General features: G+C 38.2%; 1 protein-coding gene across 1 annotated transcript in view; it reads left to right on the forward strand.

Moving 5' to 3' along the window:
- Positions 1-20,190, forward strand: part of LOC126272046 (thrombospondin type-1 domain-containing protein 4) — a 2,052,781-nt gene that overhangs the window by 1,992,557 nt on the left and 40,034 nt on the right. Inside the window, exons 14-16 of the mRNA XM_049974560.1 lie at positions 2,635-2,823; positions 5,805-5,963; positions 12,913-13,089. Coding sequence (XP_049830517.1) covers positions 2,635-2,823; positions 5,805-5,963; positions 12,913-13,089 — 525 coding nt within the window. The remainder of the gene's footprint in view (positions 1-2,634; positions 2,824-5,804; positions 5,964-12,912; positions 13,090-20,190) is intronic.

Consider the following 20,190-nt stretch of genomic DNA (forward strand, 5'->3'; position numbering starts at 1 on the left):
AAGTTCAGTGACTGTAATTCCAAGGAATGGAATTTCATTAAGAAACGTCGTTTTGATTACGAAGCAGAGTGTTCCGTATGTAACTGTTCAATAAAACAGTTACATACAGTTACAGTATGAGTCATCGTGGACGTTCCGACATAGTTGATCACATCAGGTCAAAGAAACACATTAACAGATACAGTGCATCGAGCTGCAGTAAAACTCAAATTATTTTGTGAAACATCTGTCAAGTGAAGAGCCAAAAGTTCGAGCAGCCGAGCTTACACTAGCCCACCACATGGTAAAACATCACGAAACTAATAGATCTAGTGATTGTACTAATAAGCTTAACAACATTATTTTTGATGATTCTTCCATTGCAAAAAAGTTAGTTCACCAAGAACTAAAGTGTCGGCCTTAGTGAAAGGAGTTATTGCTCCACAGAGTGTAAAGGAAAGCCTTGAATACACCAAAAAGTCTTCTTTCTACAGGATATCCACTGATGCCAGCAATCATAAGGCCACTAAAATATTTCCGTTTGTTGTTCAGTTTTTCGATATTAATCAGGGAATTCAGATCACTTTTGAAGGTGAGTTCCCTGCCTAATGTAACCTTGACGAAATTTCAAGATTTTGTATAAATACTATCGAAATATTTGATCTTGAGGAAAAATAAATGTGTGACATTTCGTGGAGACATCACCAACACAAACTTTGGTGGTTTAAAAAGGCAAGGCAAATGCAACATATTTACCGAATTAAAGGCAACATTGCATGAAAACATTGAATTAATAGCGTGCAGACATCTTCAGACAGTTTAAGCTGTGATGTTGAAACTATTGTCATGAAGGTATGCTCACACTTTTATACATATACTATTAGAACAGAGTGGCCTAAGGAGTTCTGTGATTATGTGGGAACTGAATATATGAATGTTATGTGTCACTCGAGAACTCGCTGTTTACCACTGTTTCCAGCAGTTGAAAGAGTAATCCGCCTGTTTGAACCGCTAAAAGATTTTTTCCTAAATGAAAACAAAACCCCCAAAATATTGGTTCAGTCTTTCAGTAACCCTTTAAGTCAAGCCTACTTATGGTTTATTCACAGTCAGCTTAGCACTTTGCAGCACGAGATAAAGGAAATTTAGGGAACCATGAAAAGTGTAATAGAGCTAAATGATGTTTTGAAAAATACTCTGGAAACTGTTACTAAGAGGAGAGAAGAGCAGTTGATTTCTTTTAAAGTTAAGTATGTCCTTAAAAGAGCATAAGTATCAGAAGCAGCGGAAAGGAGTTTTAGAGAAGAAGTTAACAAGTTTTATGACACTTGTGTAGAATATCTCAGCAAGTGGAGCGCCTCATATTTATCCTCATCGCCAGTGCTTGATTGGATGTTACTGAACAGAGTGCCAAAATGGGAAAGTGTTGAAGAGACAGTTTCTTATTTGAAGAGTAAAGAGATTGAAATCGATGATTCCATTCTCTTTGATCAGTTCGGCATACTGACAAATTTTGTTGAAGAATGATGAAAAAAAAAAAAAAACGCCTTTGGAATGTCATGAGAAGTGGGTGAGTTTTTTTAAAAGCTGTGACTGTCTTCAGCATTACTCTGAGTTGGTAATAATTGCAAGGTATTTATTTGCAATCTCAGCCCATAATGCCAATGTGGAAATAATATTTTCGTTCACGAATATCCAGTAGACTGATGAAAGAAACAGAATGGAGGAGGACTGTCTTGAAACAATCTACAAGTGCTCAGTAATATTAAGGCCCACATTAATATTAATTGATTAAAAGTTGAATGACTGTAAAATTTTGTAAAATCGTAATACATTTCTTTATTACTGTATATGTTTATTAAATGTCATTAATTATACAGATAATCTAGATTATATCAATCTTTTGTATCCTCTTACTAGTTATAATAATCTTGTTAACAAAATGTATCAACAAAACATTAATATTTAAAATTAAGAAACCTGGGTACATGTGGAATGAGGTGTCCATTGGCACCCGGGTGAATGTGTCCCGGTTTTCACCAAAAATAATTTGGTCACCCTACAGTATGCATATCAGATTCGCTGTATTCATTAATGTGCGAGCGCAAGATTTAACAGTATCTGGAAAAAAAAAAATCCTACGAGCTCGAAATTTTTTGTCGAATTTTGCTGTTGCGAACCGTGAAACTGAAGAGTTCATGGAAAAGTGTTCTTATCATTCTCATTTGTATCTTTCTGCATTCCATTGCCTTCCCGTTTTGTGAGTGAGTATGTGTTCAAACTCACTACAGTATAGAGTTTTTTCTGTTTTGAATTCATATGCACAAACCGCAATAATGTCGGAAGATATGTTTAAACGGGGGGGGGGGGGGGGGGGGGGGGGGGGAGGGGTTTGTGGGACTAAAGGGACCAGACTAGTTTAAATAGTATCCAAACCTACTTTTACCGCGTAACGTTGCCGTATGTTTTAGCTACAACTGTACACACACTTTTCCATATCTCTCATACACACATACACAAATAATATTGTTCTGTAGCATGTATCTGCAACTCCAAAAGACGTCTTTACTCATTGTCAGTGTCTATGTGCTTTGTATTAATGTGATAGGATTGTCACTAAATAAATTCTTACTACTGCCCTGTTTTCCCATATAGTGCTCAGCCCCATGCGGCCAGGGCAATCGTTCGAGAGCCGTGATGTGCCAGGGCCCTTACGGGCAGAGTGGCGAGGAGGAGTGCCCTCAGAGTGACCGCCCTGCAGATGAGGAGCCCTGCAACATGGGGCCCTGTCCCGAGACCAGGAGTCTCAAGCACTCCTGGCTTTACACTGAGTGGAGCCAACAGGTAACAGACCATTTTACATGTACCTCTGTACAACTGCGCACAGTCTTTGATTTTGGAACTGGCCCCAGGTAATGTGATTGTCCTCTGAAGACTGTATTAAAGCTCTCTGCTACTGAGGCTCTCAACAAAAGCAAAACAAACAAAAAAACTTCATATGGACATAAGCCATGTTTTGAATAGTTTCCAAGATAGAACACATTTAGTGTACATTGTTATTTATTTTTTCTTTTATTCAGTACATTGTGAGGTTTTCATATGTACAGCAGGAGTAAACATTATAATATGAACTTTACAAAGTGTCAATTGAAAAGTACATATTTTAACACATTCATCTCTAAACATTATTGTACATACCACATTACATTTGTACATTTCAAATAAATGTTCAAATATCTAATCATCAACTTCAATGAATTTGTGCATTTTAGGACAGCAAGTTGTGTTGCTTATCCTGAGTGCTTCTGCATGTTCCCTGACAAGAGCAGCAGCATCCATGAAGCAACGAAGCAGTTCATCTTGTGTATTCACCTTTTGTTTTCACACTTCAGATTTAATCCAATCCACAATAATAATAATAATAATAATAATAAATATAATAATAATGATAATGATAATCATCATCATCACCTTATAGCTTAAGGCCTGGCGATCTTAGTGGCCAGTTAATTGTACTGGGGGAAAAAATCACATAGGGAGTGCCACAGAGTTCAGTCTTGCGTCCAACCCAGTTTCTCATAAATGTGCTGTCTCAGAAAATGTTTGGAAAACGGAATATGTCCATATGAAGTTTTTTCTTTCTTCAAATGAGTGTTCCTGCCATATGCCTGAATACTGACAATTGCACATGGGACACCCTGTATACCAGTGTGTGTGTGTGTGTGTGTGTGTGTGTGTGTGTGTGTGTGTGTGTGTCTCCAAAACAAGGAAAAAAGTTCATGCAAGCATATGTTTGGAAATAATTCTCTATCACTACATGTGCACATGAGGTGCAATAGCTAGCTGACAGCAACTTGTAAGTACCCCGTGCCACCCACGTTCGTGTTGGGTGAATATGTAGGTACCATCAGTTCATGGAAAACGTTTAAAATGTATCAAATTGACTGGTGACGGAATGTCGTATCATTTCTAAGGTCCTCAGATGTTGTTGAAAGATTTTGCAGGTTTACATGTTGCTAAAGCACATGGGCGTATACTACACAACATGTAGCACACCTGTAGCAGGTGTGCTACGTGTTGTGTAGACTTCACCAAGAAGAGAACCTTCAGGGATGTGGAGCGAGTCAAGGTATGCACTAACACAAAACAAAGATATGATACAAACTTAATGTGTTTACTATACCACCAGTAACCTACCACTGTACTGTTTAATGCTAATCATTCTAAATCCATCTAGATTTGATTGAGTAAAGAAATGAGAAACTTGAAATACGGAAGTGTCCGATCCCGCCCGTCTGCTTTGACCCTTGACGTCACAAATATGGCAGACCATAAACCATGATTCCAATATGGCGCATATAAAGTCGGTATGTACACATTATGAGGACGAAAATACAAACTCACGCAATTTCCACAAAAAGCCTAATGACACTAACGGGACAAGTGTGGGAAATGGGGTGTTTTTGGGTGGGGGTAAACTAAATATAAACAAATTTAGACACCCACCAGCATACAAAACCACACAAAACGACGAAAAAAACCGACATCACAAAACTCCCCAAATACCACTAAACACAATATCATCTGGAATCGGACACTTCCCCTGACCTATATAGCTCAACAGCAGCACCCGATCCCATAAATTAGGATGAAACACTACCCTTGGCCTATATTGCTCAAAAACATCTCTCTATACCAATATCAACATACACAGCCACACATTGGGATTGAAAACTTCCCTTCAACTGTGCACTGTTAATTTTATTCGTCCTGTCCATTCCTGAACAAAAACAACAGCTGATTAATTTTACTAAAATTACCACACAATGTACAGCGAACAACACTAAATTAACCTTCACATAAAATTGTTAATGCACTGAAATGAATTCCACTACAAACACTACTGACACTCAAACAATTCTTGATAATGAGCAAAAGCAAACTGAGCCCATTACACCACACAAACGAAAATCCTGAACATACCACCAGAGAGCACAACAAACCATAACACGATGACATCTACAAACGCGCAACACTTACAAACCAAACTCTGCGCCGTCATGACGTCACACACAACAATACTCTTACGTCACAGGTCAATGCCGACGCGTGGGATCGGACGCTTCTGTCGACCCGAGAAACTTTCTCCTCTAAAAAAACACAGCCAGCAGCAGATGCACAGCAGCTCTATAGTGCAATAAAACTGAGGATGCAGCAAACTTTTCACATTTTAGCAGGTTTGTTACTAATTTACTCAATTAAATTTAGATGGCATAAGTGTGAATAGCATTAAACAGTTGAGTGATAGTTGTTGATACAGGATACATATTAAGTTTCTATGCTGTCTTTGTCTCATATATGTGTATCTTGACTCATTACACACCCTCAAGATTATCCTTCTGTGCATATACTGCTTACTGAGAAGTTTGATCAGGATAGATGTGTTGGACTCGCAAAACTAAGAGCAAGCCGGCTGCAGACTAGACTGTATTTTTGTGTAACTGAAGTTCAGTCCACTGTATGGTGGCTTTGGCTTGTCATATACGTATGTACTGTATTTCGTGGTTAACAGGTTATAAATTGTGTGCTACAATAAATTGCTAGCAAGTAGCACATGGGAGAAAAATTCTGTTGCTATCTTGTCTGTCCAGGATTGCAAATATAAATATGTAGGACTTGTTTTTGTAAATGAAAAATACATTTTGCTGACAACCAGCAACTTACTCCTCCAGAGGTAATCATGAATTTTAAAACTGCTAAGTGTATGGTATTCTAAGAGAGTAAGAGTCTGTGGCATATGTGCAGATTGTTTGCTTTCATCACAGTGCTCCCAGGAGTGCGGGACAGGTATCCAGACGAGGCGGGTCATCTGCTCTGAAGGCCGTGATGCAACTTGCGATGCTAGCTCCAAGCCAGAGGACCGGCGCGCCTGCTCCAGCCAGCGCCATTGTGCCGGCCAGTGGTTCGCAGGACCCTGGGGACAGGTGAGCAGTGCCATGTCTCCTAGTAATGCTCACATCACTCTGTCACACCCACACATCCAAGCAGTCATGGAAGAGAGAGGTGAAATGTTCTATAAATCCTCTTACACTGCAAGTCATCAGATGGTCGCTCACTGTCTGCAGTTAGGCTTTGGTCTACCACTAATTGAGGTGTTTCTGCATTAACAACACAGCACTTCAGTGACATGTAGTCAAAGTAAAAGACCTCTTTACCTACAAAATAATTTATTTACAATCCTCTATGAACTTGAATGTACATTTGAAACAAGAAATTCAGATATTGCTCTGCGTGGAGTTTGTAAGGTGACACTACTAATTTTAGGAGTACTACAGTTTTTGAGAAAGGAACTTTTATCCTCAAAAAGAATAAAAACAATATGGCCTACCTGAAAAAAAATATTTGTTGCTGTGTCCATAGAACAGGCTGTAGTCCTTCAGTCAAAGAATTCCACTTTCTTTTTCCAAGAGGTAATCTCTACATTTATTCAGTAAGAATGATGAATGGATTTCACATTTAAGTAAGTTTGTCACAATAAATTATAGGAAAGGAGAGAAGCATTAGAATCTGAAACACACAGTATGTAATCAGTAACTGATATTGGTTATGAAGTAGGAATGTTTTACATAGTATGAAAGAACAATTTTGAAGTTGTTAATTCTGCATTTTTTTGTGTCAGTAATATAATGTATGTGTTTATGATTATATCTAAGCTGATTATTTCTCTTTGAAATAGTCAATTTGGCTAAGTACTTTAAAACACGCATTATGTTTTTTTTAGTTTCTGATGTGAATAGTTTTATTTTAAATTCATTTTAATTGTTTGTTTGACACTTACCATGTAGACAATAATGTACAAAATTACTTGTGTGCTACATTTATGTAGGGGACAAATATGACTATACCTGTGTTATCCATGTTTACCGCTACAAACAGCACCTCACATGCATGCAGCATCTCATAATTCCACTAATATTCTTTTATTTGTGAAGAGCAAGATTTAAATCTCTGTATTGCCTCTCTGATCAATTTTGCAGTGGGCTTCCTGGATCACTTCAGGCCAGTTCTGGGAATATTTATTAAACAAAAGTGTGGCCTATTCCTTTTCCTGTCCTTGTTAAATCCACACTATGTTCCATTTCTGATGACCACATTGTCAGCAATGTTTAAACACTAAAAGTCAGTAAAACCTTTATCGTCATGTGAAGCTACCTTGAACAAGACAATAGCATTTGTTTCCATTTCCAAATTCCACTTTGACCCTCCTGATACACAGCTGCTGAACTTGAACAAGTTCTTAAAACAATACAATGAGAAATGGCTGAAATAAAGACATGGAGGCTGCTTCAGAATGAAACATTCATTCTGCAGAGGAGTTTGTGAAATGTGTTTTACTACCCAGATTGGTCTTGAAGACAGATCATCACTTCTCGATAAATAGAAGGAAAGTCCTGGCCAACTGAGGATTGGAGTTAGTGTGGTGCATAGTTTTGGCATCGAGGTCAGGTCATTGGCACATGATATAATGAACTAGAACATCTCTCGTTTACTTGACAACCAAATTCAAAAAATAAAATGTTTCAGTTTTGGATCCAGTTAAATAACAAATTAAAATGGAGCCAACTAACTAAGAAGTTCAGTTTAACACATTTTACCCTAAGAAGCATCTCTCTTTCTGTTGAACTAAATGTGTGTGTCAACTTTTTTTATATTTTCAATCCTTGTTACTTATGGAATTATTTTTAGCAGCGGTGCATCCAAAGTAAGTGAAATGTTTATTTAGCGGAAATGAGCAGTAGGAATATTGCATAAAGTACATAATCATACATCTTGCAGAGGCCTTTTTAAAGGTCTTACACATTTACACTCATTTCACAATACAGTTACTCCTCCTTTATGGATTTTGTTGCTAACAATAAAAATCAGTTTCAGGTGAATTAAGATCCATACAAAAATAATTTTAATGTGGAGTTTACCTACGTACCTAAATCTTAGCTTAGTTTGGAATTACGCACTCTAATGCAAAAGTATAGAACAAGCTCTCATAATGTAACATTAGAAAAGAAAAACCCTAACTCATTAGCCACTCTCTCTACAGATTATCTGCATATCGTCCGCAGCTCGTGGTCGTGCAGTAGCGTTCTCGCTTCTCACGCCTGGGTTCCCGGGTTCGATTCCCGGCAGGGTCAGGGATTTTCTCTGCCTCATGATGACTGAGTGTTGTGTGCTATCCTTAGCTTAGTTAGGTTTAAGTAGTTCTAAGTTCTAGGGGACTGATGACCATAGATGTCAATTCCCCTAGCGCTCAAAGCCATTTGAACCATTTTGTTATCTAAATATCTAGAGTCAAGGGTTCAAAAAATTCTGCTACGTACACACCAAGTAGCAATGGTGTTTTACTGTTGATACAGATTATGTTTTGTATGATTCACTTGCATTCTATAAACAATTTGACTTGTTCTAAATTCTTCAAATTTTTCCTTCACAGTTCTATGTCTAGAATAATATGAAGGATTGAAACAAATGAAAGAGTTCAGAATGAAATATCATTAGAATATGATTTACAAACATCACCTACAGAACCTGCTTTAAACTTTCTTTCTATGAAAATAAAAGCAATAAGAGGAAAGTCAAGATTTCCTTGCTTCAAACCCAAATTGTCTTCCAATGCCTATGAATTGATAATTTGCTTAACTTAATATTTATACAAATAATTTAGAAGTAAAGGAGACCACACACTGAATAGCGGAAGTGTTGACCTGTTGACAGGCACACACAAAAGAGAAAGAAAATTTGCTAGCGTTTGGGATAAATCCATTGTCAAGCTAGAGTACACACCTTCCACTGTCTTCCTTGTTCCTTTCACCCCTTCCTAATCCAAGTCATCTTTGGTACCCACACATCACATGCCTAACCCATGCACCTGCCATCATTTCCTGCCACCTTCCTAGTTAGCAAACCTACTTCCTTCCTCTGAGTTGCTGGCTACTTGCACTCAACCCCCTCTTTCTGCCTCATGCCTCACTCTTCCTCTACCCACCCCACATAACATAGCCCCTACCTCACCTTAGTCTGCCTGCTGAAATGCAGTCCTGGTATTGTGTCTGACCAGCACAATGTCAGGACATGTGTGTGTGTGTGTGTGTGTGTGTGTGTGTGTGTGTGTGTGTGTGTGTGTGTGTGTGTTAATATTTACAGATAATCAGTTAAATAGAATGAATAAAAAGTTACTGGTTTACCTGTCACATCAAATTCAGATGATGACTGTCTCCATCATCGTCAGGATTGAATTAGCAAGGCTCCCAGTTTTATTCTGAAAGGACAGCTTATGATTGGCAGGATTACATTGTGACAACAATGAAGAAGTGGCGCCTACTGTAGTGGCACCCTCTAAGTTCACAGATTTTGTTTGGGCTCTCTTTCCAGCTTAGATTGCAGCACCATCTCTTGTGTTAGGAAGTGAACTGCAAGAATTCTTCCTCTGTGCTCTTTCTTTATCACGTGCCCACTTCCATCCACTGTGATGTGCATAGCTGATGTCTCTGTGGGAGTTCTTTTTTGATAGACTAATTTCAAATGCTTCTCTGGTCACTGAGTCCCAATAGGTTGATGTGTGAGCAAGTATTTTAATTTTCTCAAGCAAAATATTGTGCTTATCTGACAGGTTGTGCTCTACCACTGCTGATTTATCCAAATACCTGTATTTCAGGTTATGCCAATGCAGCGAATGGTAACAGTCCATACAGACTGGAACTTCTGCCATATTTGCAAGTAGATCTTTACAGCTTGGCCATTCTGTGTACAGGAAACATGCATACAGACCTGTATCATAACGGGTGTAGCTTTCACCACCCAGCTCCAAAGAGAACTATGCTGAACATGTTAGGGCACAGAGGCAGGACTGTTTTGGACAAGGACCTCCTCAGCTCTGAAATTAACAGCCTTATGATGACATTCAGAAGGAATGGGTATTCTCTCCATGATATTAAATCAGCACTGTCAAGGAAACCAAGATAAAATGTCATTTAAACATGCCAAGAGGACTAACAAGTACTGGACCATCCATCCTGCAGTGTAGCAAGCTCGGTGGAGTCCTAAACGAGCAAGCAGTCAGATCAGTCTTTGGATGACCCATAAAAATTAAAGAAATGCTGCAACCTGTTTAGGATAATTCCACCCGGAGAGTGCCAGGAATTTATAATATTCCTTGAGTGTGTGGCAAAAATTGTGTGGTACAGTCTATACAGACTGTTGACAAATGGTACATCAAGCATCACCATCACTTTAAAAAATGGGTGTTTGTATAAATCAGCATAGTCTGTTAAATAAGAACAAGATTTTGCTTGAACAAATAAGAATACTTGCTCACTTGTTGACCTACAGAGACTCTGTGATAGGTGAATCAGTTGAAATCAGAGTATGTGAAAACGACTTCAGTAGAGACATGGACTATGCTCTTAGTAATATATGGAAGCACGCACTTAATAAGGAAGAGCACACAGGAAGACCTCTTGCACCTTACTGCCTGAAGGGAGGGATAGTGCTACAAGCAATGCTGGATAGAGAGCGCAAACAAAACCTATGGATGTTGAGGACACCACCTCAGAGTGCACCATTTCTGTGTTGTCATCATGGTGATCCAGCCTACCAGATGGCATCCTTTGGGTATAAAAGTGGGAGCCTCATCAGTTATCACAGTCAATCTTAGCCCCTGATGATGATGATGGAGGCAGACATCGAAAGTGTGCAATTTTATATGAATTTTATGCGGCAAGTAAACTGAGAACTCTTTATTCAAAGACTCCATTGCAAAAAAATTGGTAGCCATCCAGAATGAAGTACTCTCTGTAGAAGCTGCACAGATATCTACTCAAATCTTGATCTTATTTTTAAAGCAACTTACTTAAACTGTTCAGAAATGTAAAACTGCCATGTAACAAAATGTAAAAACATAGTATCCTACAATCACAATACCAGTGATTTATCAGCTCACTTGAACAGATACCTGGATGTAGCAGTTTTTAGGGATATGAAGTGGAATAATCACAGAGGCTCAGTAATAGTTAAGGAACAGGGCTGAGTTCAGTTCATTGGTATGCTATTGGGAAAATGCAATCCCCAAACAAGATTGCATGCAAAACACTTTTTCAACCCATCATAGATGAGTATGGCATCAGCAGCAAAAAGGACTAACTTGGGATACTGAACATGTACAAAGAATGGCAGCACTGTAGGTCATATTTACTTGACCCATTAGAGAGTAATGGAACTACCAGAAAAATTAAAATTGATTGCTGGGCCCAATGTGAATTGTAACCCTTGCTTTTCACAGGTAATGTTCTACGTGAGCTACTCAGGCTTGCTGCCTGACTTGATTCAAAGCTTCAGTCTGCTAATGCGTACCTCCTAATTTAGAAGCTGCACAGACTTAGTTGTATGTGTGGCAGGACTAGTACTCTTGAAATAAAAGACATAGTAAAAGAACGACAAGTTGCATCATTTGAACTGTTTCCAGAACACAGGTCCAAAATACCTCACTTTCTAGGACACTGACAGGAGCAGTATTAAAAATGCACATGCCTATTCTGCAGTTTCATCACAGTATCTTTTCACTGGCTTTCATACTCAATTTGCAATTCTCTTCACTATTTACAATTTTTGAGGTTTTCTCTTTTACACATAATACAAAATATATCCAGCTTCCCCTCTAATTAATTATTTACTCATTATTGAACTGGATGATACAGTGTCACAATTTACAAACAGTAATCAGCTACATAAAAGCCATTTGAGGCAGGAAAATCAATTAAGCAAAGTAGATCTACATGTAAACAAGGAAGTAGAAGTTAGGCTTCATTCTATCCATCCTGACTTCATGACTTTTCTGTGGTGTCATACAAGCGGCTTATACAAGTACCATTGTATTTTATTATATTACAGTTGATTCCTAATTACTCAGTCTCATGGCTGAGTGGGAACTCTGCCCATTGCATTTAATTCCTGATGACATACTGACCTAACATAATCTAGAGTACTGCTATAGAAAAACACTACTTACCTCCTTAAACATTTTGTTATGCTGGTTATTTATCTGTAACTATTTTATATTTTGGTATTAAACTTTGTAACACAGTTGTACAGGCAGTTTTCTATCCTGTTGTATACAGTATACAATTTGTTGACAGGCAGACAATTGTTTTCTCTGATGACTTTTATTCAGGGTATTATGTATGGATGTGAGATAATTTGACTTAGTTATAAATAATTTAGGGGAATGGAGACCACTCACTAAATAGTAGAGGTGTTGAATCATTGATAGATGGCTAGCTCATTGGCTCGTCAAATGATTCCTTCCAAAAGCTTGCAAAGTTTTCTTTGTTTTTTGGGTGCATGTGAATGGCTCAATGCTTCTGCTGTTCAGTGAGTGGTCTTTTACTCCAAAGTTATTTATATTCTGACAAAAATTTCCTTACAGTATAAAAGATCTAGTTTTGTATTTTACACTCTTCGGCATGTCACCAGCAGAAGTTATGAGCAGATGTGTCACAGAATTAATTAAATAAGTTTGTTCATCATTCATGTTCCCCTACGAGATCAAATTAAAACTATGAATTCGTGGTGAGCAAAATTTAGTTTCAATTAATTAGGAACAGCTTGGAAACAACAGTTCCTTGCAATCAACATATGTTCATATGTAGAAAAATAGAGTGGATTCCCAGTTACACTTCTGATTTTCATGAGTTTGAAATGCTTGGTGTGGTCCACTTACTGAGGAAAAATTTTAAGTGGCTCCTTTAAATAAAAAAAAGTGAGTTAACATGCTACCTGCTGAAGCCTGATCAAATCAAAGACTTCAGTCTGACTGAGAGGGATGTTAATTCTTTTTAATCATAAATTAAATTAACATGTGATTGTTATTTCTTTTTGTTGTAGTGTTCATGTGGCTTGGGCCGACAGACCAGATCTGTGATCTGCATTGCAACTATTCGTGGGCAACAAAGAGTAACTCATGACTCCAGCTGCCCCCACGGATTAAAACCACCAGCTGAGCGCAACTGTCAAGCCGATACTTGTCCATCTGAATTATGGTTCACCTCTGACTGGTCACAGGTAATTTATAATATCCAGAATGTTACTATTTGAACTCTAGAGTTAGAAATTACTGGTGTCTTGATTGTGCTATAAAATCTTCGTTTCTCTACAGAACAGTTCAGGCAAAATTAGATCTATATACCACTGCAGATAATGCACAATTAAAATCTTTGGAATCCTTTGTGATGGTTTGTATTTAGTCTGTGAATAACATTTCTGCTAAAACTGAAGAGACCAACATAATGTTCATACGATTATTGACAATGACATGTGTGCATTACAAGAACCTTCAAAAATCAAAAATATGATGATTCCCACATACCTAGGATTGTGCCATTGACTTCCTTTCAAGGAATTGGCTATTACAGTATTTGAACTCTCAAACAAAATTTCTAGGATTGCAGCTGAGTAAATGTCATTTTTCTTTACATGATAATTCAACACTTTCCCTATTTGTCTTCTGCAGGTGTTGAATTAAGATTTTATTTCTGTCTGTTAGGACTCCAAACAGTCTGTTTCTGTGTGTCATCAAAGAACAAAACAATATCTCATGGAAATTTAAGACCAACAAACTTTACTAATTATAAAAAAGCTATAAAAGAAGAAAATGTCAGATGACAGTACCCTTCTATAACAAAATAGCTTAAAGGGTACTTATCCATGACCAAAGAATAAGTGTTAACATGTTTTTCAACATCATCATTTTTCTAGCCTTGTTTGTGTCTCCAGATGGTCTGCTGGCAACTTTAATCATAGTGTGTGGCCAAATGCCCTTCCTGAAACCAGGATATAGTTCTCAACATGAGTTAAGATAATTGAGTGTAGTTCCCATGCTTTACCTAAACTGTAGATGCTGGATGTCTGGAAAACACTGCATTCCTTAAAATATTGTAGAACCTCATTTTGATGCACTTTTTCCACTGCTCATATTAAAATGACAAACTTGAAGTTCTTCTGAATGTTAACAGTGTCATATGTACATTACAAGAGCCCTGAACAAAATAAGTAGAACATATTATGTCCTCTTCAAGAAATCAGTTATTGTTATATTTCAAGGCTCAATAATTAACTGTAGATTTTCATCATCATCAGTGGAAGGCAACAAGAAACCATCAATGGAATCACTTCCCTAGGCGCTAATACGGTGGACCTCTCTGATGAGGCTTCCCCCATGACAAGACCTGCCGTAAGGCAGTACACAAAGATGTTCTATCTGTCTTAGATAGGTTACTCCTAATAGCTGCAATGTTATAGACTAATGATCTGTAAATTAAAAACCAGCCTGTAGTTTTTTTTTTTTTTATCTAATCAATGGAGAGCCTTTTCCATTTATGAAGAATATCGTCCAAATAAATTTAAAGTGGGTGCAGTGTAGACCATTCTGACAATATAGCAGCATATAAGTGGAGATACTATTATTAACCATTCCCAAGCTGCAGAAAATCAGTAACAGTAACAACTCTCATATGTATGGGAGGAAAATCTTAAACATTGCAGTCGGCAACAGTTTTCAATGGTCATATTTAGCAGGTGTTGTATCTTCTCGAATGTCCAGCTCACTGGGTTAGTTATTGCAGACAACCATCTCAATGAAGCACTGTATCTACAGCGTCTATGGAATCTATTGTCATGGTACTTGAAGGATGTGGCATGACAACAGGGGTTGAGTGGGGTGCCAACTACTCTTTGGTGTGGGACAAGCAATTCCGTACACTGATTATTGGAGGGGGAGGGGGGGGGGGTGGGAAAATCATTCACTGATTTTGTTTAACATGAATTAGATATAAATCTTTCTCCAAAACAAATATGAATATTGATAGTGTGGGAAGGTGCTTGGCAGTCAGGGCTATGTTTGTTTTTCTTTCAAAGAGAAGCAATCTGGCAGTTTCCGGTGACTAGAGGGAGTAGTGTGGTGCTGGTGTGCCAGACTCCTACTCCCACTTTATTATTGAGCTTATATAGATTCTTGACAATAAATCATACCTATGGTATTGTTATAATTGTCATTACACGAACTCTCACAATGAACAAAAACTTGAACAAAATATGTGATAACACATTTACCAAAGAATAAAAAATTATTTTGTAAAGAAAAAGATTTTCTATGATGATTTTTGTAAAATAAATCCCTTTAATGATCAATGAACTATTTAGAAATAAAGGAGATGACTCACTGAAAGGCAGAAGCACTGCATTGCCGACAGGTGCACAAACAAAAGGTACAGAGCTTTGCTTTGGTAGCTTTTCACAGACTTGGGCTTGAGAGGGTAGGACATGAGTAGGTGATATGTATTTGGCAGGGGTACTGGGATTCACACATGCAACCCCCCCCCCCCCCAGACTCACACACACACACACACACACACACACACACACACACACACACACACACACACACACACACACACACACGTGATGGTGGCTAGGAGGATCCAGCTGACATAGGTTGTGAAGCAACCAGTGAAATCTCACATGTTGTGCTCTGGCCACTGCTAAACTGTCACCAAAAACAAAGTGGACCACACAATGGGCATTTTGCAGCAGATCACAGTATGTGAGATTTCAAAGGCTGCTGGACAACCTGTGCCATTTGGATCCTCCCAACCACCACCAGCTTTTCTCATCCCCTGTTCCAGTACCCTTGCCCAATACTTTTCAGCTCTTTGTATCGTGCCAGCTCATACCCAAGTCTGTGAAATCATGTGTCCAACCGTCTGCCTCCTCTACCTGTAACCCTAGCTAGCTCACAGATGGCTCCCCACTTTCCCTCGAGCGGCTAGAAGCTTCCTCCCAACCCCCTTCCTGCCTCCCGCCTCTCTCTATTCCTCACCCCACCCTGCACCACCACCTCATCCCAGTACACTCACAGCAGGCCAGGAAAGAGCTGGCAATGGGCCAGGAAAAAGCTAGAAATTTACTGAGCAAAATGTAGGGAGACAGGCATGTACGTGTGTGTGTATGTGTGTGTGTGTGTGTGTGTGTGTGTATGTGTTTGTGTGTGTGTGTGTGTGTGTGTTTGTGAATGCTAGCAAAGTAAAGCCCTGTACCTTTTGTAAGGCAGTGAGTCATCTCCTGTATTCATAAATAATTCATTATTCTCAAACAAAACTTTCCGTAAATTATTATAGCTTTAATGATTATTGTAGAAATATGTTAGTTGTCATCAAAAACAAATGCTCATTCTAATTACTTACAGTAAGATGAAATCCAATATCAAATCTCTATTATTCTGTTAAAATAAATGTGCTCCAGTGCATATGTAATGACTACATTCTTCTGTTATCTTGTTAGATTCTATTAACATACCTCATTCTGTAAGTCAGTTACGTACAATTACCAGCACCTTTACACAATGATTAGTGTAAGTTGAAAATCAATACATGGTAGCAAAAATACATTCATACAACGAAACTACAGTGTATCACGATGTTTATTAAACGGACATATTATGTACTTCTGTTGGTGAAATTTGCTCTGCTACGTTACATATCTCTTTGAATCAAACACTCTGGTATCAGCCTTTGAACTTTCAGATTCATCTTGTTGTCACCAGATGGCAGAACAACATCTGTGTATATGTTTTTCTTTTTTGTGGATTTCAGAATTGTATTTTAAAATGACAGCTTTTGTAATTATCAAGACAATACTCAGTGGAGCATGGTTTCTTGAAACTTCCTGTAGTGCAAAATCCAAACAATGATTACTGCAGTGGATGTAACAGCCCTTTGGCTGGTCTTGAGAAGGATTTGCTTTACTCCCTAGATCTGTGCAGACACCTTAGTCATACAGAAAAACTTAAGGAGAGTTGGAATGTTCTATCCCGACAATGTTACATTTAGTGACTTGGCTTGGTATTTCAGGAATCACAGTAGCCATTGACATGAAACTTTTACTGAACATGAATCTGTATGTTCTGACTCTACCGAACTACAATAATTGCATTTCAGCCACTGCTTTCAGAAATACAATTTTTTTTAATTACATAGTTAAAATGTTGTGTACTTTGTACATTATCCCAAATAATTTTAATTATACATAACATTATGTTCTTCTTTTAGTTCAGTAGACTCATGATATGTATGTTATTACTCTCTGAAAATTTGAGTACTCTACTCGAAATGATTTTCTGAGATTTAGGGAAAAATGCAACAGAAAATGTAAATTTTCAGGAATGGTTTCTAAAGTTTCAAAAGACTGTAACTCACTTAATATATACTTAATTTTTAGTCACTCAGAAGCACCCTGCACCATACTGTATATCATGCTCTTGATCTTTTTCCAGGTTTTTTCTTCTTTTCTTCTTTCTGGACTCCTTAGTGGCCAACTGTGCTCCATACTCTGCTTTATCAATGCGAACCTTGTCCGTCCGTTCAAGTTCTCTCGTGGATTTTGCTCTAGGATTAATTCCCATATGCTGTAGCACTTACACCCTACCAATGATGCCATCATTAAAAGCAAAAACAGCATCACTGACCCCCAACTTAAGTGTCTTCATTCCAACAAAAACATGTTGTGGTAAGTGAGTCCAATAAGATTACTGAACGTCCCATTGGGATTTTGAGTCTGACCATGCAGACACTTCTTAAGTAATTCAAGATTTGCCAGGCCCCTGTAAATAGGTTTTATGGTTTTTCATCAGTTGACAGTCTGTGGAAGAAGGTAGCCCATACTGCCCGCTTTATTTTTAACAAATCCTCAATATTATTTCTAATGGCTATCCCACAATACTGCTGTAGTTCATCAATCATTTTGTCTGTCAGCCTGCCTCATATGGTTTTACCATCAGAAAGTCTCTTGTCTCTCAAACTTTGTTTCAACTTCCTCAAGCTGGTGCCCATCCTCTTCTGGACGTGATCAACACATTCCAGTTTTGTGATAATCTTCTCACCATAAGGCTGCATGGCTACTACAATGTTATATGCTTTTTAGTTTCCATTACCCAAGAAATTACTGTAACACACTCCCCTTTCAATCACTGATCGACTAAAAATTTCAATTTCTGCAGAGTCATCCTCACCACCACTCATTCCTTCATAATTTCTGTCACAGTTATGCTCTTCTTTATTCCCTGATTTACACTCATAACAAAGTTTGGTTAAAATCTGGAAATCTGTTACCTCTGTTACCTTTCCACACTGGTGACTGCAGCAACATAATTCTTAGATCTGTAGCTAGCCTTCTGCAAACTGCCATCAAAAGTTACTAGTATGTCTGTCATACTATCATTTATTTCAGCAGCTTTGTTTGCAGCACCCTTCATTGACTCACATGCAACAGATCCCACAGCAGCTCCAATAAATCCTGCATACTTGTCGATTTTACAAGGTGGGCATGGCACATTCATCAGGGCACACATTGTTTCTGCTACAGTGTGTCCTTTGCCAATAGCTCTCAATCCATAAAACCACCTAACATTTGCTTCAAAATAATTATATTTACACTTATCAGAATTCCAAAATGAATGAGTATATTACAACTGGCACAATTAATGATAAGTTTACTGGCTAGTCCATTTGATACCCCTCTGTCTTCATGTAAGCTAACTGGCCCTCCACATATTTTACAACACACACATTCACCTAACACCCTTGTTCCAGGATGTGTAAATCTATCAGAATATAACCTAACCTACCATTTAGATCACTTTTGTTTTGAGAAAACTGTGTATCATAGCATTTTACTTTAATCTTCGAAGCACTAATGGGTGCTTCTCTAGATATTGATTATTTTGCCTGTACTTCAATTTCTGTAACTTTACATGCCACATGTAGAACACAATGTTTCCCTTTATTCGAAAATCTATTACCATGAAACCCACAATTTTTAAAAACACTTCGTTTTGGTGTCATACTTCACTTTATGAGAGATTTACCAATCTATTCATTGCTTTTCCTTGAAAAAATGTTAGCACTTCGACATACATGCATGTTTATACTATGAAACAATACAATATGGTTTTGACTGTGCTACCAATAAAAACACTTAATTTAACCTTTATAACACAGCAATCCACAGCCTTCTATACAAAAATTAATGATTTTATTAGCCCTTGAAGTAATGCACCTAAAAATTTTAACGTTTTCAACCGATGTGGATTCTATTAAAAAAAGGATAAAATACTTTCCATGTGATTTTTTAAGTGATATACAGGGTGTTACAAAAAGTTACGGCCAAACTTTTAGGAAACATTCCTCACACACAAATAAAGAAAAGATGTTCCATGGACATGTGTCCAGAAACGCTTAATTTCCATTCTAGAGCTCATTTTAGTTTCATCAGTATGTACTGTACTTCCTCGATTCACCGCCAGTTGGCCCAATTGAAGGAAGGTAATGTTGACTTTGGTGCTTGTGTTGAAATGCGACTCATTGCTCTACATCAAGGACATCAGTACATAGCATCAACAGGTTAGTGTTCATCACGAATGTGGTTTTGCAGTCAGTGCAATGTTTACAAATGTGGAGTTGGCAGATGCGCATTTTATGTATGGATTAGCACGGGGCAATAGCCGTGGCGTGGTACGTTTGTATCGACACAGATTTCCAGAACGAAGGTTCCCAACAGGAAGATGTTCGAAGCCATTGATCGGTGTCTTAGGGAGCACGGAACATTCCAGCCTATGACTCGCGACTGGGGAAGACCTAGAACGACGAAGACACCTGCAATGGTCGAGGCAATTCTTCACGTAGTTGACGATAACCCTAATGTCAGCGTCAGAGAAGTTTCTGCTGTACAAGGTAACGTTGACCATGTCACTGTATGGAGAGTGTTACGGAAGAACCAGTTGTTTCCATACCATGTACAGCGTGTGCAGGCACTATCAGCAGCTGATTGGCCTCCACAGGTAGACTTCTGTGAATGGTTCATCCAACAATGCATCAATCCTCATTTCAGTGCAAATGTTTTCTTTACGGATGAGGCTTCATTCCAACATGATCAAATTGTAAATTTTCACAATCAACATGTGTGGGCTGACGAGAATCCGCACGCAATTGTGCAATCACGTCATCAACACAGATTTTCTGTGAACGTCTGGGCAGGCCTTGTTGGTGATTGTCTTGATTGGGCCCCATGTTCTTCCACCTACGCTCAATGGAGCACGTTATCATGATTCATACG

This window comes from Schistocerca gregaria, chromosome 5 (assembly GCF_023897955.1).
Source record: "Schistocerca gregaria isolate iqSchGreg1 chromosome 5, iqSchGreg1.2, whole genome shotgun sequence".
NCBI classification, from domain to species: Eukaryota; Metazoa; Arthropoda; class Insecta; order Orthoptera; family Acrididae; genus Schistocerca; species Schistocerca gregaria.